A 26,505-nucleotide genomic window follows, 5' to 3' on the forward strand; every position below is an offset into this window, starting at 1 on the left:
GATGCATTCCAATCTGTCAGACTCTTCCAGAATGGAATAGAATGTAATCTGACCTGTACTGACTAGTCTGATTTATTCCTCTCTGACCATAAACACTGCTTCAGCTACTATAGCCTGAGAATTCATTAACTTAGTCTAATAACCCCATCATATCATTGGCTCTAGGAGCAGGTGTTAAAATATCTGGCTCTTACTAAAAAAAAAAAAAAAAAAAAATCTGGCTCTTTTTCAAATGATTCATTGTCATGCCAAGTCCTCTCCATTCTGTATTTGTACAGATCTTTTTATTTTTCCCCTTTTAAGTAATCTGTACACCCAAGGTGGGGCTTGAGCTCATGACCCCGAGATTAAGAGTCAAATGCTCTATAGACTGAGCTAGCCAGGCACCCCTGCAGATCTTTTGTTAATCTAAATGCAGGTATTTGGGCACTGAGGGGGGCACTTGACAGGATGAGCACTGGGTGTTATTCTGTATGTTGGCAAATTGAACACCAATAAAAAATAAATTTATTATTAAAAAAAATAAAAAAATAAATGCAGGTCTTTGTGGGGGATCCCTGGGTGGCTCAGCGGTTTAGCGCCTGCCTTGGCCCAGGGCGTGATCCTGGAGTCCCAGGATCAAGTCCTGCGTCGGGCTCCCTGCATGGAGCCTGCTTCTCCCTCTGCCTGTGTCTCTGCCTCTCTCTCCCTCTCTCTCTGTATCTCATGAATAAATAAAAATCTTTTTTAAAAATTTTAAAAAAATAAATTCAGGTCTTTGCTTCTTCCTGTCAAATTTCATGATAGTAATTTCAGCCTATACTGACACACTCTGGATTCTTTTTCAGTCTTTGCTCTGTTACTTTTCCCATTTTGCCTCATCTAGAAAATTAACAAGCATATGCTTTATGATTTTGTTTCGATTCATGTAACTTTTTTTTAAAGATTTTATTTATTTATTCATGAGAGACACACAGAGAGAGACGCAGAGACACAAGCAGGCTCCATGCAGGGAGCCCAACGTGGGACTCGATCCCGGGTCTCCAGGATCACACCCCGGGCTGCAGGCAGCGCTAAACCGCTGTGCCATGGGGGCTGCCCTCATGTAACTTTTTTTAAAAATTCATAGAATTTTAAATCTGAGAGGAACAGTAGATTAGACTGACAAACAGGCTTTGTTATGTTCTCATAAGGCCTTTGAGAGTAGGAAGTGAAATCAAAGTTACTTGGCTATGGTAACTTTTGATAGCTAGTAAGTAGCAGATCCAGGATGCAAATTCAGGCTATTGGACTCAAAATCTAGACACCTGGCCAGCACTATGCCATCGCCAGTCTCCCGAGTCGATTTGTTCTTTTCATTGCATCTCAGATATGTCACTTTCTTTGTCTCCTCTCCTAGCAGCCTGCCTGAGCCACAACATATACACTTAAACAGATGGTGAACATGGACACTCACAGTAGTAGATAGGATTTTTCCTGTATTTTCTAACTTTTTTGTTCCAACTAACAGACATGTAAAAAAATTGAACCAAACCAGAAAAAAGGGCAAAGCCTAAAGCTACATTGGTAAAACTTTTTCTCAGTAAATTCCTGCTAATTCCACTTGGTCACACCACTTCCACTTTTTGTAAGTAGTGTGACCAAGTGTATATTTACACTTATTTATATATACACTGACAAAGTGTATATTTAATAATCATTTTTTAATTAGGTTGTTAGGTTTGGCAATCTGAGGTATTAAAATTTTACTTTCCCTTTTTTAAAAACTAAAATTATAGCTTCCCATTTTAGGTCTTAATCTTGCATTCTATTCTCCCTGTGCTGATTTGGAAGCAACATCATGTATTTCCTATTGTTGTTGTTGTTGTTTTGGGTTTCTTTTCTTTTGTGGGCACCTTAAAACTTTTTAAATATTATTTAACTATAGGGTACCTGGTGGCTCAGTTGGTAGAGCCTCCAACTCGATCTCAGGATCATGAGTTCAAGCCCCACATTGGATGTAGAGCCTACTTAAAAATATATATTATTTAGCTATATATTTTCCTAGCAGTGTTGATAGTTTAGTAATTTGAATGTCCCACCCATGATGATGACCTCAAATGCTTTTCCTCTGTTACCTCTGCCAGCAATCCTGTCATTGAGTTTAAAGTATTCATCCCTGCCCCCCTTTTTTTTAAAGTAGGCTCCTCGCCCAACATAGAGCCCATAGGGCTCAAACTCAACCCTGAGGTCAAGACCTGAGCTGAGATAGAGTCAGAAGCTTAACTGACTGAGCCCCCTAGGCACCCCCTCCCCTTTTTCTTAAGCAAGCAGTTATTAGTTCTGTTTTCTTATCAGTAGATAATAAGTCATATTAAATGGCTTATTTTATCATTTTTTGTGGCCAGAGTCATTTCTTTGGGGTCAAACCTTTTATGGCCCTACCTCCATTTTTTTTTTCTTGCAGAGGGGCATTCTTTTGTGGTTCTCTTATTAAGAGCCTTGGGTATTTAAGGCTATTCCTTTTAGGTTTGTCTTTATTTCACCCTCTCTCTGGGGTGGTTATAGAATCTTAGGGACGCCTGGGTGGCTCAGTGGTTGAGCATCTGCCTTCAGCTCAGGGCGTGATCCTAGAGTCCCAGGATCGAGTATCGCATCGGGCTCCTTGCAGGGGCCTGCTTCTCCCTCAGCCTGTGTCTCTGCCTCTCTCTCTCTGTTTGTGTCGCTCACAAAAGACAATTGGGTTTATATTTCATTTTACTGATCTTGTTAGATAAATTGGATACACGTGTGCCTTCGATTCTAGAAAATCTTCAGCAGTTACCTCTTTAAGCATTGCTACTCTACCATTACCTCCAGCCTCTTCTGCAGTTGCTATTGTATGGATTTTGGAACCTTTCCTCCCATCCTCCCCGTCTCTGAACTGTTCTTTTATATATTTTTCATCCCTTTGCTTCTCTGTGCTGCATCTCTGGCTAGTTCCTACCTACCTACCTTTCTTTCCAAATTCTCTTTAAAACAAAGCTGGGGGACAGCCCGGGTGGCTCAGCAGTTTAGCACCGCCTTCAGCCCAGGGCGTGATCCTGGAGACCCAGGATGGAGTCCCACATCAGGTTCGCTGCATGGAGCCTGCTTGTGTCTCTGCCTCTCTCTCTCTGTGTATGTGTCTCTATGAATAAATAAATAAATAAGTAATCTTTTTTAAAAAAATAAATAGGGCAGCCTTGGTGGCGCAGCGGTTTGGCGCCACCTGCAGCCCAGGGTGTGATCCTGGAGACCAGGGATTGAGTCCCACACATCGGGCTCCTTGCATGGAGCCTGCTTCTCCCTCTGCCTGTGTCTCTGCCTCTCTCTCTCTGTGTCTCCCATGAATAAATAAATAAAATCTTATAAATAAATAAATAAATAAATAAATAAATAAATAAATAAATAAATAAATAAAATAAAATAAAATAAAATATAAAAAATAAAAAATAAAAAGTAAATAAAAAATAAAACAAAGCTGTGATGCCTGGTTGGCTCAGTGGTTGAGTGCCTCCCTTCAGCCCAGAGTGATCCTGGAGTCCCACGATCAAGTCCCGCATCGGGTTCCCTGTGAGGAGCCTGCTTCTGTCTCTGTCTCTTATGAATAAATAAAATACTTTAAATACTTTAAAATAAATAAATAAAACAAAGCAAAACAAATCTTTTTATTGTGAAGCAGAAAACATGTACAGAAAAATGCATAAAATATCAATTTACAGCTTGACAAATGATTATATAGAGAAATTAATGTATCCTCTACCCAGGAAGCAGAAAACTGGCAGCAACCAGGAAGCTGTGTGCTCCTCCCACTCACAGCCTTTCCCTCTCCCCTAAAGTCACCAGTGCCCTGACTTTTATTATAACCTCTACCTTGCTTTTTTTTAAGAGTTCCAGAACTTTATATGTGCAACCCTCTGTGCACCTGAGTGGCTCAGTAGGTTAAACATCTGCCTTCAGCTCAGGCCATGATCCCAGGGTCCTGGGATCTAGCCCTGGATCAGGCTCCCTGCTCAGCGGGGAGTCTGCTTCTCCAGCTCCCTCTGCCCCAACCCCTCCACACACACACTCTTGTGCGTACTCTCTCTCTTAAATAAATATTAAAATATGTGCAACCCTCAACACCAGAGTTGAGTTTTTCAATACTTTGTATATTAAAAATATAAAAGAGAAAGTGAGAGAGACTGAGTCATATGGTATGTATTCTTTGATGTGGCTTCTTTCACTCAACATGACATTTGTGAGGTTCATCCATGGTGTTAGATAGAGCTTTGACATCATTCCTTTTCGTCACCATATGAAAATATCACAGCTTAGTATTTATCCATCTGTTGACCTTTTGGTTGTTTTCGCTTTTCATCTCTGATGAAAAATGCTACTATGAACATTTTTGTATACATCTTGCTATAGGAATAGAATTTGTAGGAAGTAGATTATGTGTATCTTCCCTTTGAGTAGATGATGCAAACCATTTTTCACAGTGAAGGCAGCAAATTACACTGTCACCTCCAGTGTATGGAAATATCATCTCGTCTTTTCTCAAATGGATCTCACATATTACACTCTTAAATTTCACTCAATAACTCCATTCCCATGATTTTTAACTGGTTAATTGTTCATATCCACCTGATCTTGTTTTATTTCTCTTTTCTTTTTTTTTTTATTTTTTTTATTTTTTTTTTATTTATTATTTTTTTTTATTGGTGTTCAATTTACTAACATACAGAATAACCCCCAGTGCCCGTCACCCATTCACTCCCACCCCCCGCCCTCCTCCCCTTCCAACACCCCTAGTTCGTTTCCCAGAGTTAGCAGTCTTTACGTTCTGTCTCCCTTTCTGATATTTCCCACACATTTCTTCCCCCTTCCCTTATATTCCCTTTCACTATTATTTATATTCCCCAAATGAATGAGAACATATAATGTTTGTCCTTCTCCCTCTTTTCTTTTGATACATAATTTCCTGGCTGGTTTTTAAAAATGGAAATCATGCCTGAATCCATTTCTTTGAATTCTTCTCACACTTATGTATTTTAAAGTCCTTGTCAGATTGGAGTGAGTTCTCTTCCAGCTGTTAAGTTTTGTTGACTGTTGGTAATAGATTTCTTCATGTGTTTTGGAATTTTTACTTCTGGTCTCATCTATTAAGCCTTTTTCAGCAAAAGTTATCCATAAGCAAGCAGGAGAGCGCCACCTAGCCCCTGGCTTCAAGCCCTGACGCTGATTTCCATTCCTTCTCTTTTGCAAACCACTCTGGAGCTCTTTGCTCAGGAGAAGCCAGTTCCTGGCCATGCTCCTGCTTCCTGACATTTACTGAAGAACTAAGCAGAACCTCCTATGCCTGTGGTCTCAAGCCCTGCTCAGTTGTGCGTTTCTGTTTCTGTCCACATCTACCACTGCTCCACATTTGAGTCAGCATATGTTGTTTGGGTGTTCCCTTTTTACATTTTGCCCTGTTATCCTGTTTCTAGAACAGGGGATTTTTAAAGTGCAAACTCACCATTTCTGATGTGGACATCAAGAGAATTCTTTTTTTTTCTCCCTCCTCCCTAGCATGTGATTCATCTGGGCCTGACACGTTAACATCCCTAGGCTCTTACTTTCATTATCAGTAAAAAGGAATTGGGGCACATGATCCTTGGATTGTTCTAAGACTTTATTTTTTTGTTGTTGTTTTAAGACTTTAAACTCATATTAAACTGCTTCAATTTGTCTTACCCTTTCACTGGAAAATTTTCCCTTTTTTCTTTAAAGATTTCTTTATTTTTAAGTAGTCTCTACCCAATGTGGGGCTCGAACTCACAATCCTGAGATCAAGAGTCACACACTCCAATGACGGAGCCAGCCAGGTGCCCCCCACCAGAAAATTATTCTTAGTGGTAGGAGAGGTTGAAGCAAAATAGAGCAGTTGAGTAGGTCTGCCTTTTCTGTGCCGTTAATCGGACACCATCTTCCTTAAGCTGTGCTTCTCCCTTCCATTGTTTATCTTTTTCTAAATATCATTTCACAAAACAGGGGCAGCCCGGGTGGCTCAGAGGTTTAGTGCTGCCTTTAGCCCAGGGCCTGATCCTGGAGACCAGGGATCGAGTCCCACATCAGGCTCCCTGCATGGAGCCTGCTTCTCCCTCTGCCTGTGTCTCTGCCTCTCTCTTTCTCTATCTCTGTGTGTCTCATGAATAAATAAAATAAAAATCTTTAAAAAAAAAAAAATAAATAAATATCATTTCACAAAACAAAAATCCTTTGGGGGCCTTTAATATTTAAGAAGTTGAGCTTACTTAGAATTGGAGACTTCTGTGTTCTGTATTGTCACTGAGCTGCAAGTTCCCTGAGGCCATGGTACTTGTCTCTCTGCTTCACCTCTCCATGGGAGCAGGCTGGCATGTAGTAGATAATAAATACTGTTTATATACCAAATCTTATGCCATTTTTATCCATTTTAATATGAATTTCTGAGGTACCTGGGTGGCTTGGTCAGTTGGGTATCTGCCTTCAGCTCAGGCCATGATCTCTTGGTCTTGGGATCAAGCTCAGTGTTGGGCTCTCTGCTCAGCAGGGAGTCTGCCTCTCCTCTCACTCTCCCTCTGTGCTCTCTCTCAAATAAATAAAATCTAAATAAATAAATAAATAAGAGTTTCAAAGAGGATTTCCCTCTATGCCCCCTAGGTTTCTTTAAATGTCCCTTCTCAGGGATCCCTGGGTGGCTCAGCGGTTTAGCGCCTGCCTTTGGCCCAGGGAGCGGTCCTGGAGTCCCGGGATCGAGTCCCATCTCGGGCTCCCGGCATGGAGCCTGCTTCTCCCTCCTCCTGTGTCTCTGCCTCTCTCTCTCTCTCTCTCTGTCTATCATAAATAAATAAATCTTTACAAAAAATAAAAATAAAAAAAATAAAAATAAAAGTCTCAGAACTTTAAAAAATAAAAAATAAAAAAATAAATGTCCCTTCTCCCATCTCTTCTTTGGTATGTTTTATGATGATGGTGTCAAGTTTTCCTTATTAGAATTTTTCATCCTTCTTAAGCCAGGTATTCCATTTTTGGTAGAAGCCTATGTATTAGTTAGCTATTGCTGTATGACAGTTTTACCACAAATGTAAGTAGCTTACAACCACTTGTCTTATAAGTCAAAGGTGTTGGCTTGAGGGTGTGGTCTCATCCAAAGCTCCATCTGCTTCCATGCCCACTCACTCAGATTATTGGCTAAATTCAGCGTCAGTTTCTTGGTGTCAGTCAAAGGCTGCCCTCAACTCCTAGAGACCATCTGCACTGTCTTCTCATATGAAAGACCCCAACAGAGGACCCCCGCTGCTTTCTCAAAGCCAGCAAGGAAGGGAGAAAATCCAGACAACAGCCACGATAATCTTATGTAGCTTAATCCCGTATACTCCATCACATGCATCCCATCACCTCTGACATGTGCTATTGCATGGAAGCAAGTCCTAGGTCCCACCATGCTCAAGAGAGGATCCATGTGGGCATCAACACCAGGAGGTGGGGACCGTGGAGGCTGCCTTCATTAAGAATCTGCCTTCCACAGTCTGTAAACGTTGTTTGTGAACTTCTACAATGTATTTTCTTGGAAAGTAAACTTTCTGAGTGGTAAATGCTTTTTATCTTAATTTCCTTACTTGTTACTGAAGTATTAATAATATAGATTATATTTTATTTACTTTTTAAAAAAATTTTTTTTAAAATTTTTATTTATTCATAGAGACACACAGAGAGAGAGGCGCAGACACAGACAGGGAGAAGCAAGCTCCATGCAGAGAGCCCGACGCGGGACTTGATCCCGGGTCTCCAGGATCATGCCCTGGGCTGCAGGTGGCACTAAACGGCTGCGCCACTGGGGCTGCCCTATTTTATTGATTTTTAAAGATTTTATTTATTCCTGAAGATACAGAGAGAGGCAGAGACATAGGCAGAGAGAGAAGCAGGCTTTCCACAGGGAGCCTGATGCCAGATTCAATCCCAGGACCCCAGGATCATGATCTGAGCCAAAGGCAGACACTCAACCACTGAGCCACCCAAGTGCCCCTATAGATTACAATTTAAAAATGATATTCCCCCAATTTAACTCTAGGTTTCTGTTCTCTCTTCTATGCAACTAAAAATGGTATGGAGTTAGATTTTGCATTTATAATCTTATACAAATTAAGTACAGTATAAATTACATACATAGAGATAACATAGGGGATCCCTGGGTGGCTCAGCGGTTTAGCGCCCACCTTCAGCCCAGGGCCTGATCCTGGAGACCTGGGATCGAGTCCCATGTCAGGCTTCCTGCATGGAGCCTGCTTCTCCCTCTGCCTGTGTCTCTGCATCTGTCTGTCTCTCTCTCTCTGGTGCCTCTCATGAATAAATAGATAAAATATTTTTTAAAAAATAGAGATAACATATTACTGTAGCATACACAAAGCTATGTTTTCTATACCTAATGGATGATTTTAAGCAATTTATTTTTTTAAAGATTTTATTTATTTATTCATAGAGAGGCAGAGACACAGGCAGAGGGAGAAGCAGGCTCCATGAAGGGAACCTGATGTGGGACTTGATCCTGGGTCTCCAGGATCACACCCCGGGCTGCAGGTGGCGCTAAACCGCTGTGCCACCAGGGCTGCGCCCCCCCCCCCTTTTTTTAAAGGATTTTAAGCAATTTAAAGATAATCTTAATTTTACATAATTTTTCTCCATACCCACTGATTTTAAACACAACTGCCTTGTTGATAGAACTACCCCACATCCAGAAATGTCTCCTTAAAATAGATACTGTTGGTGGCTATGGCATTCGTGGCAAGGAGCTCTTGAGGAAAAGTATATTTGTCTGCTATGATGTTACATCAGTTCTGCTTCATTATTTTTTTTTTTTTTTAGAGACAGAGCATGCACAAGCAGGGGTGGGGGGAGAGGGAGAGGGAGAGTGAATCTTAAGCAGACTCCATGCCCAGTGCAGAGCCCAAAGTGCGGCTAGATCTCATGACTGAGATCATGACCTGAGCTGAAATCAAGAGTTGGTTGCTTAACCAACTAAGCCACCCAGGTGCTCCCTACTTCATTATTTTTATAATTTGCTCTTTCCATAGCCTGTTTCTTAGCCTCCCACTTTCCAGGCTATGTATCTAATTTTAAATGATTTATTCCTCTTATCCTGTTCATCATTTCATTTATTTTTCTTTATACATTCTCATTTCTTTTTGTCTTTCTTAGGGTACAACTACTCAGTTTACATGCACCTCTCCCATAGGTCATGTTTTCTAATGAGAGTTCATTCATGTTTGTAGATGTTGCACTGAAGTATTGGATCTTTATAGTTAGGATATAATTGACAATAACTTATTTGATAGCAAGTAGATCACCACCTTCTGTCATTTTAGGTTTCTGTTCCTGTACTCTTTTTCTGACCCATCTTGAAAGCAATATACCATCTCCCACTTTATCTTCTGCCTCTGAATTCAAAAGACCCATTTTTTATGAATTTAGAGGTTTCTTTCATTTTTATTAATTTTTTAGAAGGCCAGCTAATACCATGTGTTATATCCTGGTACCAAAATTATATTCTTATTTCAGATAAGTGTTTTAATCTGCCTTTTATTTTCTTATACTGAATTTTATTTTTTCAGTCATTCCTGAATCAAACACTCCTGTACACTCCTGATGATGGAATTTAAAATAATTTTCTTCAGGAGCTTTAAGAGTGGCTTTGTATTTTTTCTCTTTTGTTTCAATCTAAGTAATGACCTCTAGCTCACAACCAGTTACTTTTCATTAAAACCTTGAGGGCAGCCTGTGTGGCTCAGCGGTTTAGCGCCACCTTTGGCCCAGGGTGTGATCCTGGAGACCCGGGATCGGGATCAAGTCCCATGTCAGGCTCCCTGCTTGGAGCCTGCTTCTCCCTCTGCCTCTCTCTCTCTCTGTTTCTCTCATGAATAAATAAATAAAATCTTAAAAAAAAAAAACTTGAGCTTCCTTTTGCTAAAACAATATTACTTCCTCTCCCCCACAAAAAATTATCTAAGCCCATTACATACTGCCTTTTCAATGGAAATGAGATTCATCAGTGTTCGCTTTCCCAAAGTATAAAGTTCCATTAGCTAATAACCACAAAACCATTCCACTAGACTTCTTGCACAGTAGCTGTTTGAAGTTCATTAGTTTACTCACCTAAAACTATTGAAAATCTATGCATTTCTTGGTTAGATGTGATTTAGGGCCAGTATTTTTTGAGAGTATAGGGAGAAAGGGACACTTGTTTTTTTCAATTAGATCTAGAATCGTGCTGTCCTGTATGGTAGCTACTAGGAACATGTGGCTAGTCCAAATTAAGATGTGTCAGAAGTGTAAAATATATACCCGATTTCAAAGACTTAGTACAAAAAATATCAAATACCTCAATACTTTTTATATTGATTGCATGTTGCAGTGATAATACTTTTAATATGTTGGTTTAAGCACAATATATTACAATTAATTTAACCTGTTTCATTTTACTCTTCTAAAATGGTAACTACAAAGTTTGAATTACATATATGGCTGACATTATATTTCTACTGAACAGTGCTGGTCTAGAATATCTTAGACATTTACTTGTCTTTGACAACTACCATCTCTGAATTGTTTGCTTCCAAAGGAAATTTGAGAGTGAAATTCTAAAATCTCTTTAACCCCAAAATTTTGTTTTCCTTGATGGTTCCACTAAGCACCTAAACATATATCAAAATTAGGAAGTGTATTAAATTTTTTTTCAGAGAAAGAGACAGTGGGTTAGAGTCCCTTCAAGGTATTCGTTGAATTGGTTTTTTTCCCCATTTTTAAAGCTTGGTTAAATTTGCCCTGCGATGTCAAATCTCTTCCTCAGTAATTTTCTATAGCTAAAAAGCTGCTGTATAAAGAGAACAATTGTAGTATTTTGCACTTTGCTGTGACATATAGTGACTTGTCCTCATAGAAGCTATGAATGATAGAATGAATCAACATATTCCACATCTTGTTTGTTTATATCCTGGAAATTAACAGCAAGGAGAGTGACCATTTATAATTCAGCTAATTGAGTTGGTGACAGGATGGTAGGCAACAGAGAAAAAACATTCTGTTGCCTGCACTTAGTATCACCTGATGTTTTGGTTTAGGATGACTCTGTGAAAGTAATTTGCATTAATAATCTGTATGGGGGGAATCCCTGGGTGGCTCAGCGGTTTAGCACCTGCCTTTGGCTCAGGGCGCGATCCTGAAGTCCCGGGATCAAGTCCCGCGTCGGGCTCCCTACATGGAGCCTGCTTCTCCTTCTACCTGTGTCTCTGCCTCTCTCTCTCTCTCTATGTCTATCGTGACTAAATAAATAAAATCTTTTTAAAAAAATAAATAATCTGTATGAATGAAACATCAGGCCCCCAAAACATTTTTTTTGCAATTCCTAATGGTTTGTGTTGGTACTTTCTTTCCTTTTGCCCCTCAGGATCTTTTTATAATAGCCTTATTGAGAAATAATTTGCATATCATATGATTCATCCTTTTAAAGTATACAGTTCAGTGGTTTTCACTATATTCACAGAGTCATGCAACCATCATTGCAGCCAAACATTAGAACATTTTCATCACCCTCAAAAAATAACCCCACCACCCCAGCCTTAAGCAACCACTAATCTACTCTTTGTCTCCATGGATAGGCTTATTGTGGACATTTCATATAAATAGAATCATGCACTTTAGAGTCTTCTGTGACCGGCTCCTTTCACTTAGCATAATATTTTCAAAGTTCACATCTTAGCAGAACTTCATTCCTTCTTGTGACCAAATAATATTCCATTGTGTGGATATACTATATTTATTTGTTCATTCATCAGTCAATGGAATTTGGATTATGCTTTTTTAACACATAAAAAATTAATGAAGCTAATATTTACATTCAGTAATAACCTTCCCCTCCAGTCTCATATCGAGCCTCATAGTAGTTTAAGTAGGTGTTGTGATAGTCAAGCACCATTTTATAGGTCATGGAATGGAGGCTCACCAAGCCTAACTAATTGGCCTAAGATCACATAGCAGTTAAGAACTAGAACTTGGACTTAAAGCCTGTTTATCTGACTCCAAGTTGTGTTTTTCTTCCTTATTGCCATAGCCTCATCCCCCGCACCCCATCCCCTGGTGATTTCGTTGAATAATGGCTTTGTAGTTAGCCTCTTTGCTAACTTTTTGTTGCTGTTTCTTGATTTAATATACTGCTAGATACAGGAAATGGAAAAAACTTTTAATGTGGCCTCTTCTGATAACTCGGGGGATAAGGTGGAAATGTTTTCTGGGTGATAATCTACCTCATAGTTTAACAACAGTCCGTAGAACAACAGCTTGTACAGGTCCAAGGGTGTGCTGGAGGCCTCACTTTTTGTCCGTCTCATGAAAAAACTTCTAATGACCTAGATAAAACTACATTTGTATTAGTAGACCTAGCTTATAAAATAAAAAATAAAAAAAGTAGACCTAGCTTATGATACTTGTAAAAGTCTCAAACTTGAAATTTAAAAATTTTATCCATCTTCTAGTGTCAGACATAGAGAAATGCTCAAAAAAGTCTTTTGATAGTGATAACATATTCTCTCTGGGATTCCTTCTCTTTTGTAGGGTTCCGTAGCTATAGCTGGTGCTGTTATTCGCTGGCTAAGAGACAATCTTGGAATTATAAAGACCTCAGAGGAAATTGGTGAGTATGTTCTACCAAAGCATTGGCATCTAGATAATGAAAATTTTAAATATTTTACCTTTGCAGTCTGTTAATACTTGTACTTTGAGCCATATGTGATATTAGATGATATAGATTCCTATTACAAGTTGGATTTTTATAGAAAAGACTATCTTGTGAAGATTGATAAAACAACAAATTGGCATAATTAGTGGTGGCTATTAACAAACTGGTAAGGCAGGACATAAAAATTACCCAAGTGTAAAATCAAACACCAGAGATTACCAGAATATGCAGGTAGAGTAGTCCCGTTAAATTTATCTGATGGGAAAGAGCTTTAACTCTTAGATTAGAGTGAGCATTAAAACACCAGTACCTATTATGTAACTATTAATGTGGCTATTTTCCGTATGGATAATTGTTTTTTAACTCATCTACCCACTTTTTCATCTACTTGTTTACTTCAGCCTGAAGGTAAGATGATCAGAAATGCATTTCTTGGGACGCCTGGGTGGCTCATCAGTTGAGCATCTGCCTTTGGCTCAGGGCATGATCCCTGGATTCCAGAATCGGGTCCCACATCGGGCTTCCTGCATGGAGCCTGCTTCTCCCTCTGCCTATGTCTCTGCCTCTCTCTCTGTGTCTCTCATGAATAAATAAATAAAATCTTTAAAAAAAAGAAACGCATTTCTTACGGGGGACACATTGGAGGCTACTTTTTCGTCTCCTAGTCAACAACCTTAGAAATAGTGGAAATGAGTTAAAATACTTCAATGAAACTAATCTAATTCCTTTATTTCTTGGCCTGAGTTACATAGTAGTGGGAGATATTCAACGTGGTGAATTTGGTTTTTGTTGCTCCCAGCTTACGGCTTTGATTCAGAACATTTTGCTCCTCTAGGGAATAAGAAATCAAAAGCCCTGTCCTGGGCAGCCCCGGTGGCGCAGCGGTTTAGTACCGCCTGCAGCCCGGGGCGTGATCTGGAGACCCTGGATCGAGTCCCGCGTCAGGCTCTCTGTGTGGAGCCTGCTTCTCCCTCTGCCTGTGTCTCTGCCTCTCTCTCTCTCTCTCTGCATCTCTACGAATAAATAAATAAAATCTTAAAAAAAAAAAAAAAGCCCTGTCCTAAATTTTTATACAGAGGTATTGACTATCCAAAGTAATAGAATAGGGATACCTGGGTGGCGCAGCGGTTTAGCGCCTGCCTTTGGCCCAGGGCGCGATCCTGGAGACCCAGGATCGAATCCCACGTCAGGCTCCCAGTGCATGGATGGAGCCTGCTTCTCCCTCTGCCTATGTCTCTGCCTCTCTCTCTCTCTCTCTCTCTCTCTCTCTCTCTGTGTGACTATCATAAATAAATAAAAATTAAAAAAATAAAGTAATAGAATATATTAGAGTGATTTTTGTTTTTCTTTTTTTTTTAATGTTAGAAAAACTTGCTAAAGAAGTGGGTACATCCTATGGCTGCTATTTCGTCCCCGCGTTTTCAGGGTTATATGCACCTTACTGGGAGCCCAGTGCAAGAGGGTAAGAATCTAGTATGAGGTATGCTTTTGAGGGCCTTGATTTATTTACTAAATCGGCTAATAACTTGTTAGTTACTATTTTCCTATCTATTTTCAAATGATTTTAAAGTGTGAAGGAAAGCTTTTCTGTTTGGAGAGTATTAATTTCAGAACCTTTAAATTGCAAGAAGTTATAAATCATTTGGCAATAAGCTTCCCTGCCACATCCACGTTAGTGTTATGACCTTTTATCTTCAAGGCATCTGCAAATTCTGTACTGAAGGGGCATCGTTTAGATGAATTCTGATGGTATCACATTATTGTTATCCATTCATTTGGATCCCAGGCTTTTTCCTATGTGGATGTGGGATTGTGAACCATAAGGACTTTCTAAGCTGCTTAGTGTTGATGTCTGCTTTCCTTTATGTGTATTTTTTTTCCCTGAACCTCTCTATCTACTGAGGTCAACCCTTTCATATTCAGGACATGTCAGACTGATGACTCGTGTACTCTGCTCTAATTTTCACAATCTTTGTGTGTGTTTTTAGGATCATCTGTGGGCTCACTCAATTCACCAATAAATGCCATATTGCTTTTGCTGCATTAGAAGCTGTTTGTTTCCAAACCCGGGAGGTAATAAGGGCTTTTTTCCTGTACTTTGTCTTTTTTTTATCACTTTTAGACAAATTCTGTATTAATGCTGAAAATCTACTAATACTTCATTATTAAATACCTAATCAAAAGTGATGCCTTCCTCAGCTCTATTCTAATAAATATAAGTTTCTCCTCTTTTTCCTAGCTGTCATTCATTACCTTTGAGTTCCTGTCATCCTGCCAGGCACTGGGTGTCTTACAGTTGGGAGGATGTTGAGTAGTACATGTTCAGCAAAGGAAATAATAAATAGCACAAACATAGGCATCAAGGCAGGAAACCAGGATGCAAAATTGAGGTTTTTGGCGTGACAGGCTCTACGAGGGAGGGCAGAGGTGTAGTGAAAAAGAAAGGTTCGTGTGACTACTTCAAGGAAAGCTTGGAAGACCAGAATAAGAAATCTAAATTTCATTGTGTAGGCTTTGGGAAGCTCTTAAGGGCTTTTGAGTAGAAGATGGCCATTGTCAGAGATGTCATTCTGAAGTTGGAGTTTAATTATGTTCATTGCATTTATTTAAGATTTTGGATGCCATGAACCGAGACTGCGGAATTCCACTCAGTCATTTGCAGGTAGATGGAGGAATGACCAACAACAAAATTCTTATGCAACTACAAGCAGACATTCTATATATCCCAGTAGGTCAGTAAGCCTTCATGCCTTTAAATTCCTAGAGTACTATCTCTTTTGGAAGAACTGGTATTTTAGGCATACATAACTGCAAAGATGTTAACGTTGCCATCTTCCCTCAGTGAAGCCCTCGATGCCAGAAACAACTGCCCTGGGAGCTGCCATGGCAGCCGGGGCTGCGGAGGGAGTCGGTGTTTGGAGTCTTGAACCCGAGGATCTGTCAGCAGTCACGATGGAGCGATTTGAACCCCAGATCAATGCTGAGGGTATGTTTAAAAAAATGAAAATCTAGGGACGTCTGGCTGGCTCAGTCAGTAGAACACATGGGACTCCTGACATCATGGTCATCAGCTCAAGTTCCATGTTGGGTGTAGAGATTACTTAAAAATGAGATGTTTTTTAAATGTAAAGTTAATAGTATCCCTGTTGAAAGGAGAGGGCATTTTCCTTTCTGTTTATTTGTAAGTTCAGAAACTAAGTAATATAGCAAATACTACGGTTTTAAACAAGCTACTAAGCATATTGGAGTACACTGAATATGAAGGAGAGAAAAAGTGCCTTATATTAAAAAAAAACCCTTCCAATACCACTTTTTTTGCCATTGACTTCTGCTTACAGTCACTTCATGCAAGTGTCAACTACTTCTAGCTTTGCTAACTTAGCCTTTTTTAAAAGTGAGAAGGGAGATAGATGGGCTGCAGAGCTGATCATCTTTGGTGCCGGTGGCCCAGTTGTTAGGACATGATTAGCTGGGCTGAGGGACATCCTGGTAACTTTTACACAGAGGAGAGCTGGCCTGACAAAAGCAGCCACAATGTAAGTAAACGAGCCTCAAAGACCTGATCCACTGTCCTAACCAGCTAAGCTAAGCCATAAGCTCTGACCAACACCTTTGTTACAATACAGTGGTACATCTCTTAAATTGAAAGAAATGTGAGGGGGATCCCTGGGTGGCGCAGCGGTTTGGCGCCTGCCTTTGGCCCAGGGCGCGATCCTGGAGACCCGGGATCGAATCCCACGTCGGGCTCCCGGTGCATGGAGCCTGCTTCTCCCTCTGCCTGTGTCTCTGCCTCTCTCTCTCTCTGTGACTATCATAAATAAATAAAAATTTAAAAAAAAAAAAAAAAAAAAAAGAAAGAAATGTGAGTACAAAAATAAGGTTTTACATATATTGAATTTGGTTCTATAACTTTTTAAAACCTATGTATAAAATTGCATCAAAGTAGGTTTTGCACTACTGGGAAATAAGCTTTCAAATGCATTTCTCTTTAATTTTCTGGAAGACTAAGCCAGCGCTTCTTAATTTTATTTCTTCCCACATACAAGAAAATGGATTGTAACACTAGTAATTTTATAGTCAGACAGTATGCCATGTAACTTGATGTAGAAATGTGTTTCAAAATCTGATATTCTATCTGTAAGTAATTTTTAACTTATATTGGATTAAATGGGGAGGAGCTCAATAAATTTTCCACCTCTCAAAAAAATCAATTTTTTAATAAATAATGTTCAGAGTGAGCATATGTTTTCGAGATGGTAATCCCACTCTTAAGGAAGTTTTGTGCAAAGGGTTTCCTGTTTTCTGAGAGCCTTCTTTGCCGGTTTTTAAGGCCTTAGCCCAGAGTTGGTCAGTGATGTCAGCTGCCCTTCCCTTCACTGGCCCCACTCCTCTCCACACATACACACACGTACATGTGTGTGCATTCCAGGCATGTAGGTCTAAATAATTCATTCTCCAGCAGATTTTTTTTAGAGCTGAGTCTGATGTGGGGATATAGAGATGAATAAGACCAAGTCCTTGCCCTCCCAATGACTTATGAACATTGGAAGAGGCAGACAAAGCCATGTCAGGTCACTGTAGAGACTGATAGCCTGAGTTAGGTGTGGAATACTGTGGGAAGATGGAGGAGGGGCATAAGTGGGGCCCTGGAAAGCTTTCTGAAGTGAGCGATGCTGGAGCAGTGTCGCCCAGGTATTGCCGGCTTCAGGTGCCGCGGAAAGGCCTGGAGGGACAGGGACACCTTCCTCTGTGCTGTTCCCTGTTACTAGAAGTACATGTGGGCGACATACCAGTGGTGTCCATTTTTGTTTAGTACTCTGACTGGATTTCTATTGTACAAAAAAAAAAAAAAGTACTGTCTTACCGGGATCCAATTTGAATCTTGTGAGAAATCAATAGTTGTTAAATCCTTTGCCTAGACCGACTAATAATTCTCCTTCTAGTCTTTCCACATCGTAGTATACCCTTCCCTGTATCCCAAGCTCCCCTCTCCTCGCAAAAAGAGAGAACAGATCAAATGGGAATCCCTTTCTAATTCATCACCACGTGTTTGCAAATGGCCTGGTCTTCACCTGTAGCCCGGCTCCCGGCTCCCTTCACCCTGGCACACCATGCTGAATTTCGCCTCTGCCTTCCAACAGGTGTCTCTCTTATTTACTGGCAGTTGCTAGACCCCATGGTGTCCCAAATCCAAGTTCTGGTAAAGCCCCATGCCAGTTGAATACGTATCACCGTTTGTTGAAAATGCTGAGTGAACTTAAGTATGGTGCTTAGACAATCTCCGTAAACTACTTTTTCCTACCTTCTATTTCTAGAAAGTGAAATTCGTTACTCTACATGGAAGAAGGCTGTGATGAAGTCAGTGGGCTGGGTTACAACTCAGTCTTCAGAAAGTGGTAAAAATGTTTTTATTATCCTTGCCACTTTGCCTTAGTATGTTAAAGAACTTATTTAAGTATTTAACCATTTACACTTAGCAAGGCTGCTCTGAAGGAAAGCATTATTGTATGTCCAGAGTTTCTGAAGTTTTGAAAACACTTTAAAGTTCTAAATCTACAATGTAAATTATCAGGTTGATAGACACGTACTTAATTCTATCCTGCCCTCTCTTTTCCTCATTAGTTTACTCCTGGTGCTTCAGTGGGTAACTGAGCTTTTTAAAAGTAAAATTCTTTCTTTCTTCTCAATGAAAAAGAAAATCAACCAGAGTCTTCCTTTTCTTTATTTTTTCACTTAAGTGTCTTTTTTTTTCCCTTTTTGGGGGGCTGTCTTTATGGATGGAACCAACTGAAACTTCTGTTAATTTCAGAATATATTTCACTACTTCCTAGGCTGATTCCAAGTTCTTAGCGATGTATATTATGAGAACTATTGGAATCAGAGAGGAAGAAATGTACCAAACAGTAAATTAGAAGTGTCCTACCAGATTGGGAAATGCTCTTGGCAGAAAACAGAGGACTCGTTTTTTTTCAGTCACTTAAGTATGAAGGTTTTGGGCTTATTTAAACCATTCAGTCATAGACAGCCTTGAGCTAGCTGCCTTTACTATGCACTTGATAATTAAACAGACTTAAACATGCCTTTAATACGCCATAATATTTTAATTCTTTGCTAAATGAAGATTTAGAACATAATGAGTAGAATAATGTCCAATAATCTACTGAAGCATACACTTTAATGGAGAAGAGTTTACACATGAAATATTACCTGCCTTCCAACCCAAAACTGAGTATAAAATTACTTTTAGGGATCCCTGGGTGGCGCAGCGGTTTAGCGCCTGCCTTTGGCCCAGGGCGCAATCCTGGAGACCTGGGATCGAATCCCACGTCGGGCTCCCGGTGCATGGAGCCTGCTTCTCCCTCTGCCTATGTCTCTGCCTCTCTCTCTCTCTCTGTATGACTATCATAAATAAATAAAAATTAAAAAAAAATTACTTTTAATATATCTGGCTTCTAGGAGACACTTCTAGAACCCTCTATTACTTCTATTACTATAGATCACTGATCTATATTTTCAGTCCTGGATGTTCCTACCTGAAGGGTTTTTTCTCCTAAATAAGCTTAATATCCTTTTTCTTTAAATCTTTTGTTCTGGGCAGCCCCGGTAGCGCAGCAGTTTAGCGCCACCTGCAGCCCAGGGTGTGATCCTAGAGACCCAGGATCGAGTCCCACATCGGGCTTCCGGCATGGAGCCTGCTTCTCCCTCTGCCTGTGTCTCTGCCTCTCTCTCTCTCTCTCTCTCTCTCTCTCTGAATGAATGAATGAATGAATGAATGAATAAATAAATAAATAAATCTTAAAAAAATAAAAAATAAAAAAAAAAATAAATAAATAAATCTTTTGTTCTGAGACTCAGTTTCCTTTCCAAGATAGTGGCAAAGCTTTTCTTACTAAGACCTTTTGCAATTTTGAGACCATTTATGATTAAACTTCATCATAAGTGTTTGCCCAGCTAGTTGCTGTGCAAGATATAACGACATGGACCCTGATTTATTTTCTAGCTACCCTTAATCAATGGCTAATGAGAAGTTGAGTCCTATAATTTCTTGTTGGATTTTTTTATATGGCACAGTTGTCCCTTTGTCCCTCCCTACACCACAGTGCTGCACACACACACATCTCACAGGCAATTGAAGATAAAATTTTAACTGCAAAATCCCCACAAAACCAATGGATCATTTTCACTTTGTTTGCATACCTTACTGTCAGAGTGAGTTTAAAACAAAAAATTGTTGAAAGGAAATTGCATGATGTCTTAAGTTTCTGCTATCAGCATTGATGATAAAAGTAATTTGAATTTTTGAGAGTTTTATATTTTTCACTTTTTGTTTTTGTTTCACTTTGCAGTACATTTAAGAGTTTGAAGACTTTTTTAGTAGATTTATGAAACACACTCTATAATATTGAGTCTCTAAGCTATATAATAAACTCTAAGAATAATATTCAATTAGTGACATCCTAATTGTATTTCTTGAGGCAATATAAACCACATAATTGTATATAAGTATATAGTAGCAGTACAGATAGAATCCTATTTTAATAATCTTGAAAGTATACTAGAATCGCTACCTGGTCTTTTATGCTCTTTAAATTGCTTTAATTTATGAGGAAAATTTTATGTTAGCTTAATTTCCAAAGCAGTTTGGCACTTTTGAAGCAGTCATATTTATTTTCTTATTTCTAACTATATTTGAACATATTATAAATGATTTTTAATTTGCATTTTGACATGTGTTTAAAATGTTGTAGAAGTGATTGGGGGGGTTGATGGTTTGTACTCCAAACACACCAAAACAACATTTTGAAAACAGGTCAAATTGGTTTAAAAATACACAGCTATCAGGGATGCCTGGGTGGCTCAGTAGTTGAGCATCTGCCTTCGGCCCAGGGCATGATCCTGGAGTACTGGGATCGAGTTCCACATCGGGCTCCCTGCATAGAGCCTGCTTCTCCCTCTGCCTGTGTCTCTGCCCCCACTCCCACCCCTGCCCTCTCTCTCTCTCTCTGATGAATAAACAAATAAAATATTTAACAACAAATAAATAAATAACAGTAATATTAATTGAGGCACATTTCCTTACATAGCAAATTCTTTTTTTTTTTTTTGCAAATTCTATTTAAAAGAGAAAACAAAACCACTATCTTAGCAAAAATAGGGCTTGAAGTTTATTTTCAATAGAACAATATTACTCTTCTCCGATAGCTAAGGGATCTCTAATTTGAATCTTGGGGAAATTGGATTGCTCATTTAGTATCTTTGGGGGTAAGAATCAAAAGAGCTAAAATCAACAGCCTCCCAAAAAGTTCTCCATCAGCTCTCTTCGGCTTTGCCAATGGAAGGCTTATGTGGGTTTATACGTATTATGTTCTTGGCTACTTGTGGCATGCTATCTGTATTGTTTGTTAACTGTCATAAGCCTTCAATATTGATTATATTTTTGATTTGAAGTAATAACTCTGCTAGCTTTGATGAATATACTATTTTTATAACTTATTATGTTTTGCTGTCATGTGATTCTTAACACAAATATTGTAATTATGTGTCTCTCTTTTGGTTTGCTTGACTGGAATTCCCTTCTACTTGGATGACCACAGGTGACCCTAGTATCTTCTGTAGTCTACCCTTGGGCTTTTTTATAGTGAGTAGCATGGTAATGTTAATCGGAGCAAGGTACATCTCAGGTCAGTTACTCTTTAAATTAGACAATTTTATTAGTTAGCACTAATGTATTTGTGTATAACTTGACAGAAAATGTTCATTGTTTTTCATTCTTCCTATGCTTAGGAACCTGGAAGATCCCTGAAAGGTCTAATTTGTTAGACTGTTTAATCTTTCGGGGCAGTCAGAATCGAGGACTGTGGCTATGCTTAATTCTTTTATTATTAGTAGATGACAATTTCTTTGAGGGGTTACATTCAGCTGTGAGCTGCAGCAGGAAGCAAAAGTGAAAGTACTGCTGTAAAAGCTTCCATGAAAGGGCTTTCAGAGTGACAGATGAATGTTAAAGTACAATTTTTGACATTCATTAAATTGGCTTTCAAATGTACATAAATTCTTCATACTTAAGAAAATTTGCTATGCGACTCAATATTTCAGTTCTGGTAAGAATTTCTACCAGAGTATGTTTAGCAGAGTCTCTGGAAAACCCTACAATTGGGAAATATGTATAGTTGCCTTTATTTTAGTTAAAAGAATATATTTTGTGAAATGAAGTCTTTTAAATTACTGCTAAAATAATTGGAGTCGAAGTTAAAACCAAATTATTTTGTGCACATTAACTGCTGAATATTCTTAGAATAAACCAAATTATTTTGTGCACATTAACTGCTGAATATTCTTAGAAAAGTAAAATTGTTCAATGTGTTATGAAATACTTTGACAACCTGTGTTAATATAAATGTGACAATCACTTTGGGAATCTCTTCCTAATGAGAGCTCCACGTGTCTTCATACTGAAGCTTAAGAGCTTCTGTGGCAATGACCTGTCCCATATGTTACCAAGAAAGTGAAATGTTTTTTTAATCTTCGTGATTAAGGAAAGAGTTAAATTACTTCTCTTAATTAATTAGTTGATGACCTGGGTTTACCATGTAAAATGTGAACTTTATTGATGCGGAGGGATTGTAGAAATCTGATGAGCCTTAACTTAGCTTGACATCATTGGTTTGGAGCTACATATAAATAGGGAGTGAAAAGTAGTTCCATCAGCAGAACATTAGATTGTCTTTTAATGATAAAATAGGAGTTACTTGCATAAGAACTTAAAACTAGACTACCATTTTCTGTATCCTTCATATTTGGGATAAGTTTGTTCAAATCCGCTTTCATAAAAAAAATACTTTATATTGGTATTAGTGCTTTCCACCTCAGTAAAGGCTTCTGTATACATAAGTCTATGCAGAATTTGCAGATGTTTATTAGATGGCTGTTTTCTTTCTGCTTCTAGGGAATGTTTGGTAGAAAAGCCCAAATGCTGTGATTTTTCTAAAATGAATATCCAAAATATTTTCCAAATACAGTGATAATCCAAAAATAAGTAATTTAAATTTATAAAGGAACTTATGTGCCATTTTAGTAAAAGTTCTATATATTTTTTTCATTATCTTGAGTTTTTCTGGCTGCATAATGATGGTTTGGAAAAGGGGAAAGAATATTGCAACTGAATGTTTTCACTGATTTTTTTTTTCCTCCTGTTTCCCCCTTGATACCATGAGGGATAAAAAGGCCTACTCTCAGGAAACTGAGACATAGAGCTTATCTCTCTAAGCTAAGGAATACATTGCCTGTCTAAATTCCTAGGCTTCCAAATGGATGTGGTTATCATCTTTAGGTTCTCTCTCTTGGTAACATATGCTGAGATTGGATAACAGTGGGAATTGCTTGCCTTGGTAAACAGTTAGCAGTAGGGTTAATATTTGCTAATTTTGGAATCAGCCTAGTTATATTTGCTGCATTTTAACTGTGAAGCAGTATTTAGAAATCATGTGGAATTTGTAGCTCAATAAATGATTGAATAGTCTTCATTGCCTTAACTCCTAAACTGTGTTTATGTTGTTATTGACATATATGATTTTTGTTCCCCATTTTAGGTATCCCATAAATGATACCAACTCATGGATTCCAAAGATGCGAGCTCTTTGCCTAATGGGAGAATCCAACGATTGTCTTTTAATGTGATGACACTATTCATAGACTCCGATTTTATTTATAAGCCACTTGCTGCATGACCCTCCAAGTAGACCTGTGGCTTGAAATAAAGAAAATGCAGCAGAAAGAATGCTATAGAAACATTTGGTGTGTTTTTTAACATCAAACGTTAAGATTGGACCAGCCACCTTGGGGGCTGACCCCTCCTTTACCTTCGCGTCCTGCCCCATTCCCTCTGAGATCTAGGAAGAATTCGGGTCCATCACTGGAATCTTTCATCAAACACACTCAAATGCTGATGGTCTAGGATTTGATTCTCTACACTACACACACTTGACTAAGGGGTGATTACTAACGAGCTAAAAATGAGTGGCGTTTTGTTTTGTTTTGCTTTGTTTTGTTTTGTTTTGTTGTTAACAGACCCTTTTAAAAGTCCTCTTTTCTGCATATTAAGGAGACCACAACATCTTCCCTGTATGTTTAAGTGGAAACCTCTACTAAATTCTTAAAATGGAAATTTAGTACTCTCTCAGAGCTTAGATATTTTTCAGAAAGGTATTTGCCAAAACTGAATTTCTTCAGACATTTTACACGGTCTCACTAATTCATTGAATTGCCATCTGGGTCTTCTAGGGAAGGACACTTTTTCCTTTCTTTTTTCATCTCTTTTTATATTTTTCACTTTGTATATGTAACATACATGCCTATATTTTATATACTGAGGGCAGCCCATTTATAAATTAAGAGTATGTTTTACATGATCTCACTAATTACACTAAATTTCTGTCTAGATCTTACAGGGAAGAACACTTTTTTTTCTTTTCATCTCTCCTTTTTATATTTCTTACTTTGTATGTATAACATACATGCCTATATATTTTATATACAGAGGGTAGCCCATTTATAAATTCAGAGTACATTGTATTCAGTAGGATATAATGGGGCTGGCCTTAAGTGGACCACTATGTGTATAAATATTTCGGGGAAAACACTGTTATACCATTTTTGGGCAACAGTTATGCATATTTACGAGGAGAAACTTTTTCTTAAAGAGCCAGCATTTAAAGTTTATGTTCTATGTCAATAAAAGAAAATGTACTTTTTGTGACTTCAACTATATTTCTTATATCTTACCTTTTTATTTAATTGTTTTAGCTGGATATATGTTAAAAAAAAAAAAGAAAAGAAAAGAAAAAGACCAAAAAAGCTGTGGAATCCTATGGTAAATACTGTTTTCAAACAAGCACTAGTCCATATAAAGTCATCTTCCTTTGACAAAATTTTAGACATATTTGGGATTCTTTTGAGGGGATATCAAAAAAAGGTTAAACACTTAAGTAGAAGAAAACCTTAGGAATGAAGCCAAGAATCTTTTTTTATCCAAATATGTTATTAGTTCTGTTTGGGATCACAGAGAATTATCTCCACTTACTGTCAATAGTACAACTGAAGAAAGGTTTGCAGTTAGAAATGGCTTCCAGTGAAACCAAGAATTTCTCAAAATATTTAGTATTACATGTTATAAAAACCTAATCTAGCATCTTAATGTCAGTTTTTTAAAATCGTCAGATTAATTTGTTTACTACAAATAAAATACTGCCTTCTAATATTTTCTTCAACCTGTGCTGAAAAAATGGGAAAATATTTATATATTAGTATAAAAGATTTTGTTTTGTTTAGAATTAATGGTAGCTTGCATTTGCAGTTCTGATTGTACTGTTTCTAAATTATTGAATCTACTTGGGTTTTATTGATGCAGCTGCCATTTGAGTGACAAAAATATTATAGAAAGGTATTGTGAAATTATTACTTTGTGATGAGGGTACTTTTAAACATAATTGTTTCTACAAAAGTAGGTTAATTGTAAATGTTAAATGTTCAGGTAATTTTAAGATTACATTAATTTTCTATAAACGGCAATATTTATAAATGTTTGAAACTGTGCACATTGGTATTTAATGATAAGTTGACTTAAAATAAATTGACCCCTCATTCTTACTTGCATTTCTCATTTATAGACTTAGATCAAAGTTAAATCAAGAAGGATGTTTCAGGAAACCTAAAACTCAACTGTTAGTACTCAATCAGGCATACTCTGAAGAATTAACCAAAAGCCTAAGTAGTTGTTTCTGGAATGATGAACACCTTAATCATTCTATTGGAAAAGACTGCACTGTTCTATCTCAGCATCCAGAAAATACTTGCTGCTGTCAGAAGTCCTTATCAATTAGGGCCTCTCATGGCTAGCCATGCCTTTCTACTGGTTTCTTTCTGTTCTATCTGGGTCTGAGTTGGCAGAGTCAAGTGTGCTATTGTTCTCTCAACTTGATAGCCCATACCTCAGTCCTTTGTTTTTTAGTTAATCAGTAAAAGAAGTAAATGCATCTTTGCTTCTCTAACTATTCTTAGATATCTTAGAATTTTCAGTGTTTCTTTTGAAGCACCAGAATTCAATTCTTTGATTTCTGAATGTTTTGCATCATGTGGGAATGAAGAATGATAGCTATTTATGGGAAACCAGCAAACAAGATGTCCCAGCGCAGAAACTAACAGCGTTGATGGTAGAGTGGGTAGTGTTTAACTCCTGGCGTCTGCCTAATAGTAAATAGAAGTACAGAAGTTATTTTTTACACCTTTAATGAGGTATAAAATTGATACACAGAAAACTGCACAAATTTAATGTATACAATTTGGGGTTTGGACATCTGCAAACACCCATTATACCATCACCACAGTCATGGTAATAAACATACCCATCCCCCCTCACAAGCTTCCTTGTGTCCCTTTGCTTTGGGTGTGGGTGTGGTAAGAATGCTTACCTTGAGGGCAACCCCGGGTGGCTCAGTGGTTTAGCACCGCCTTCAGCCTGGGGCCTGATCCTGGAGACCTAGGATGGAGTCCCATGTCAGGCTCCTGGCATGGAGCCTGCTTCTCCCTCTGCCTGTGCCTCTGCCTCTCTCTCTCTCTCTGTGCGTGTCTCATGAATAAATAAATCTTAAAAAAAAATGCTTACCATGAGATCTACCCTCTTAACAAATGCTTAAGTGCACAGTACCCTGTTGTTAACCATAGACCGCACATTAGACAGCCACTCTCTTGAACTTACTCTTCTCATATAACTAACTGAACCCATTGAACAGCAACTC

General features: G+C 38.4%; 1 protein-coding gene across 7 annotated transcripts in view; it reads left to right on the forward strand.

Moving 5' to 3' along the window:
- GK (glycerol kinase) overlaps nucleotides 1–25,357 on the forward strand; it is a 77,085-nt gene extending 51,728 nt beyond the window's left edge. For 4 of the 7 annotated variants that reach the window (XM_025439332.3, XM_025439338.3, XM_025439313.3 and 1 more), the window contains 8 exons: nucleotides 12,589–12,667; nucleotides 14,078–14,174; nucleotides 14,701–14,785; nucleotides 15,324–15,444; nucleotides 15,555–15,698; nucleotides 18,028–18,108; nucleotides 21,307–21,393; nucleotides 23,302–25,357. In XM_025439332.3, coding sequence (XP_025295117.1) covers nucleotides 12,589–12,667; nucleotides 14,078–14,174; nucleotides 14,701–14,785; nucleotides 15,324–15,444; nucleotides 15,555–15,698; nucleotides 18,028–18,108; nucleotides 21,307–21,393; nucleotides 23,302–23,312 — 705 coding nt within the window. In that variant the 3' untranslated portion in view covers nucleotides 23,313–25,357. The remainder of the gene's footprint in view (nucleotides 1–12,588; nucleotides 12,668–14,077; nucleotides 14,175–14,700; nucleotides 14,786–15,323; nucleotides 15,445–15,554; nucleotides 15,699–18,027; nucleotides 18,109–21,306; nucleotides 21,394–23,301) is intronic. The other 3 variants (XM_049107332.1, XM_049107335.1, XM_049107334.1) reach the window with 3 other exon arrangements.
- The last annotated feature ends 1,148 nt before the right edge of the window (nucleotides 25,358–26,505 follow it).

The sequence above is a fragment of the Canis lupus genome, chromosome X, assembly GCF_003254725.2.
Source record: "Canis lupus dingo isolate Sandy chromosome X, ASM325472v2, whole genome shotgun sequence".
Taxonomy (NCBI): Eukaryota; Metazoa; Chordata; class Mammalia; order Carnivora; family Canidae; genus Canis; species Canis lupus.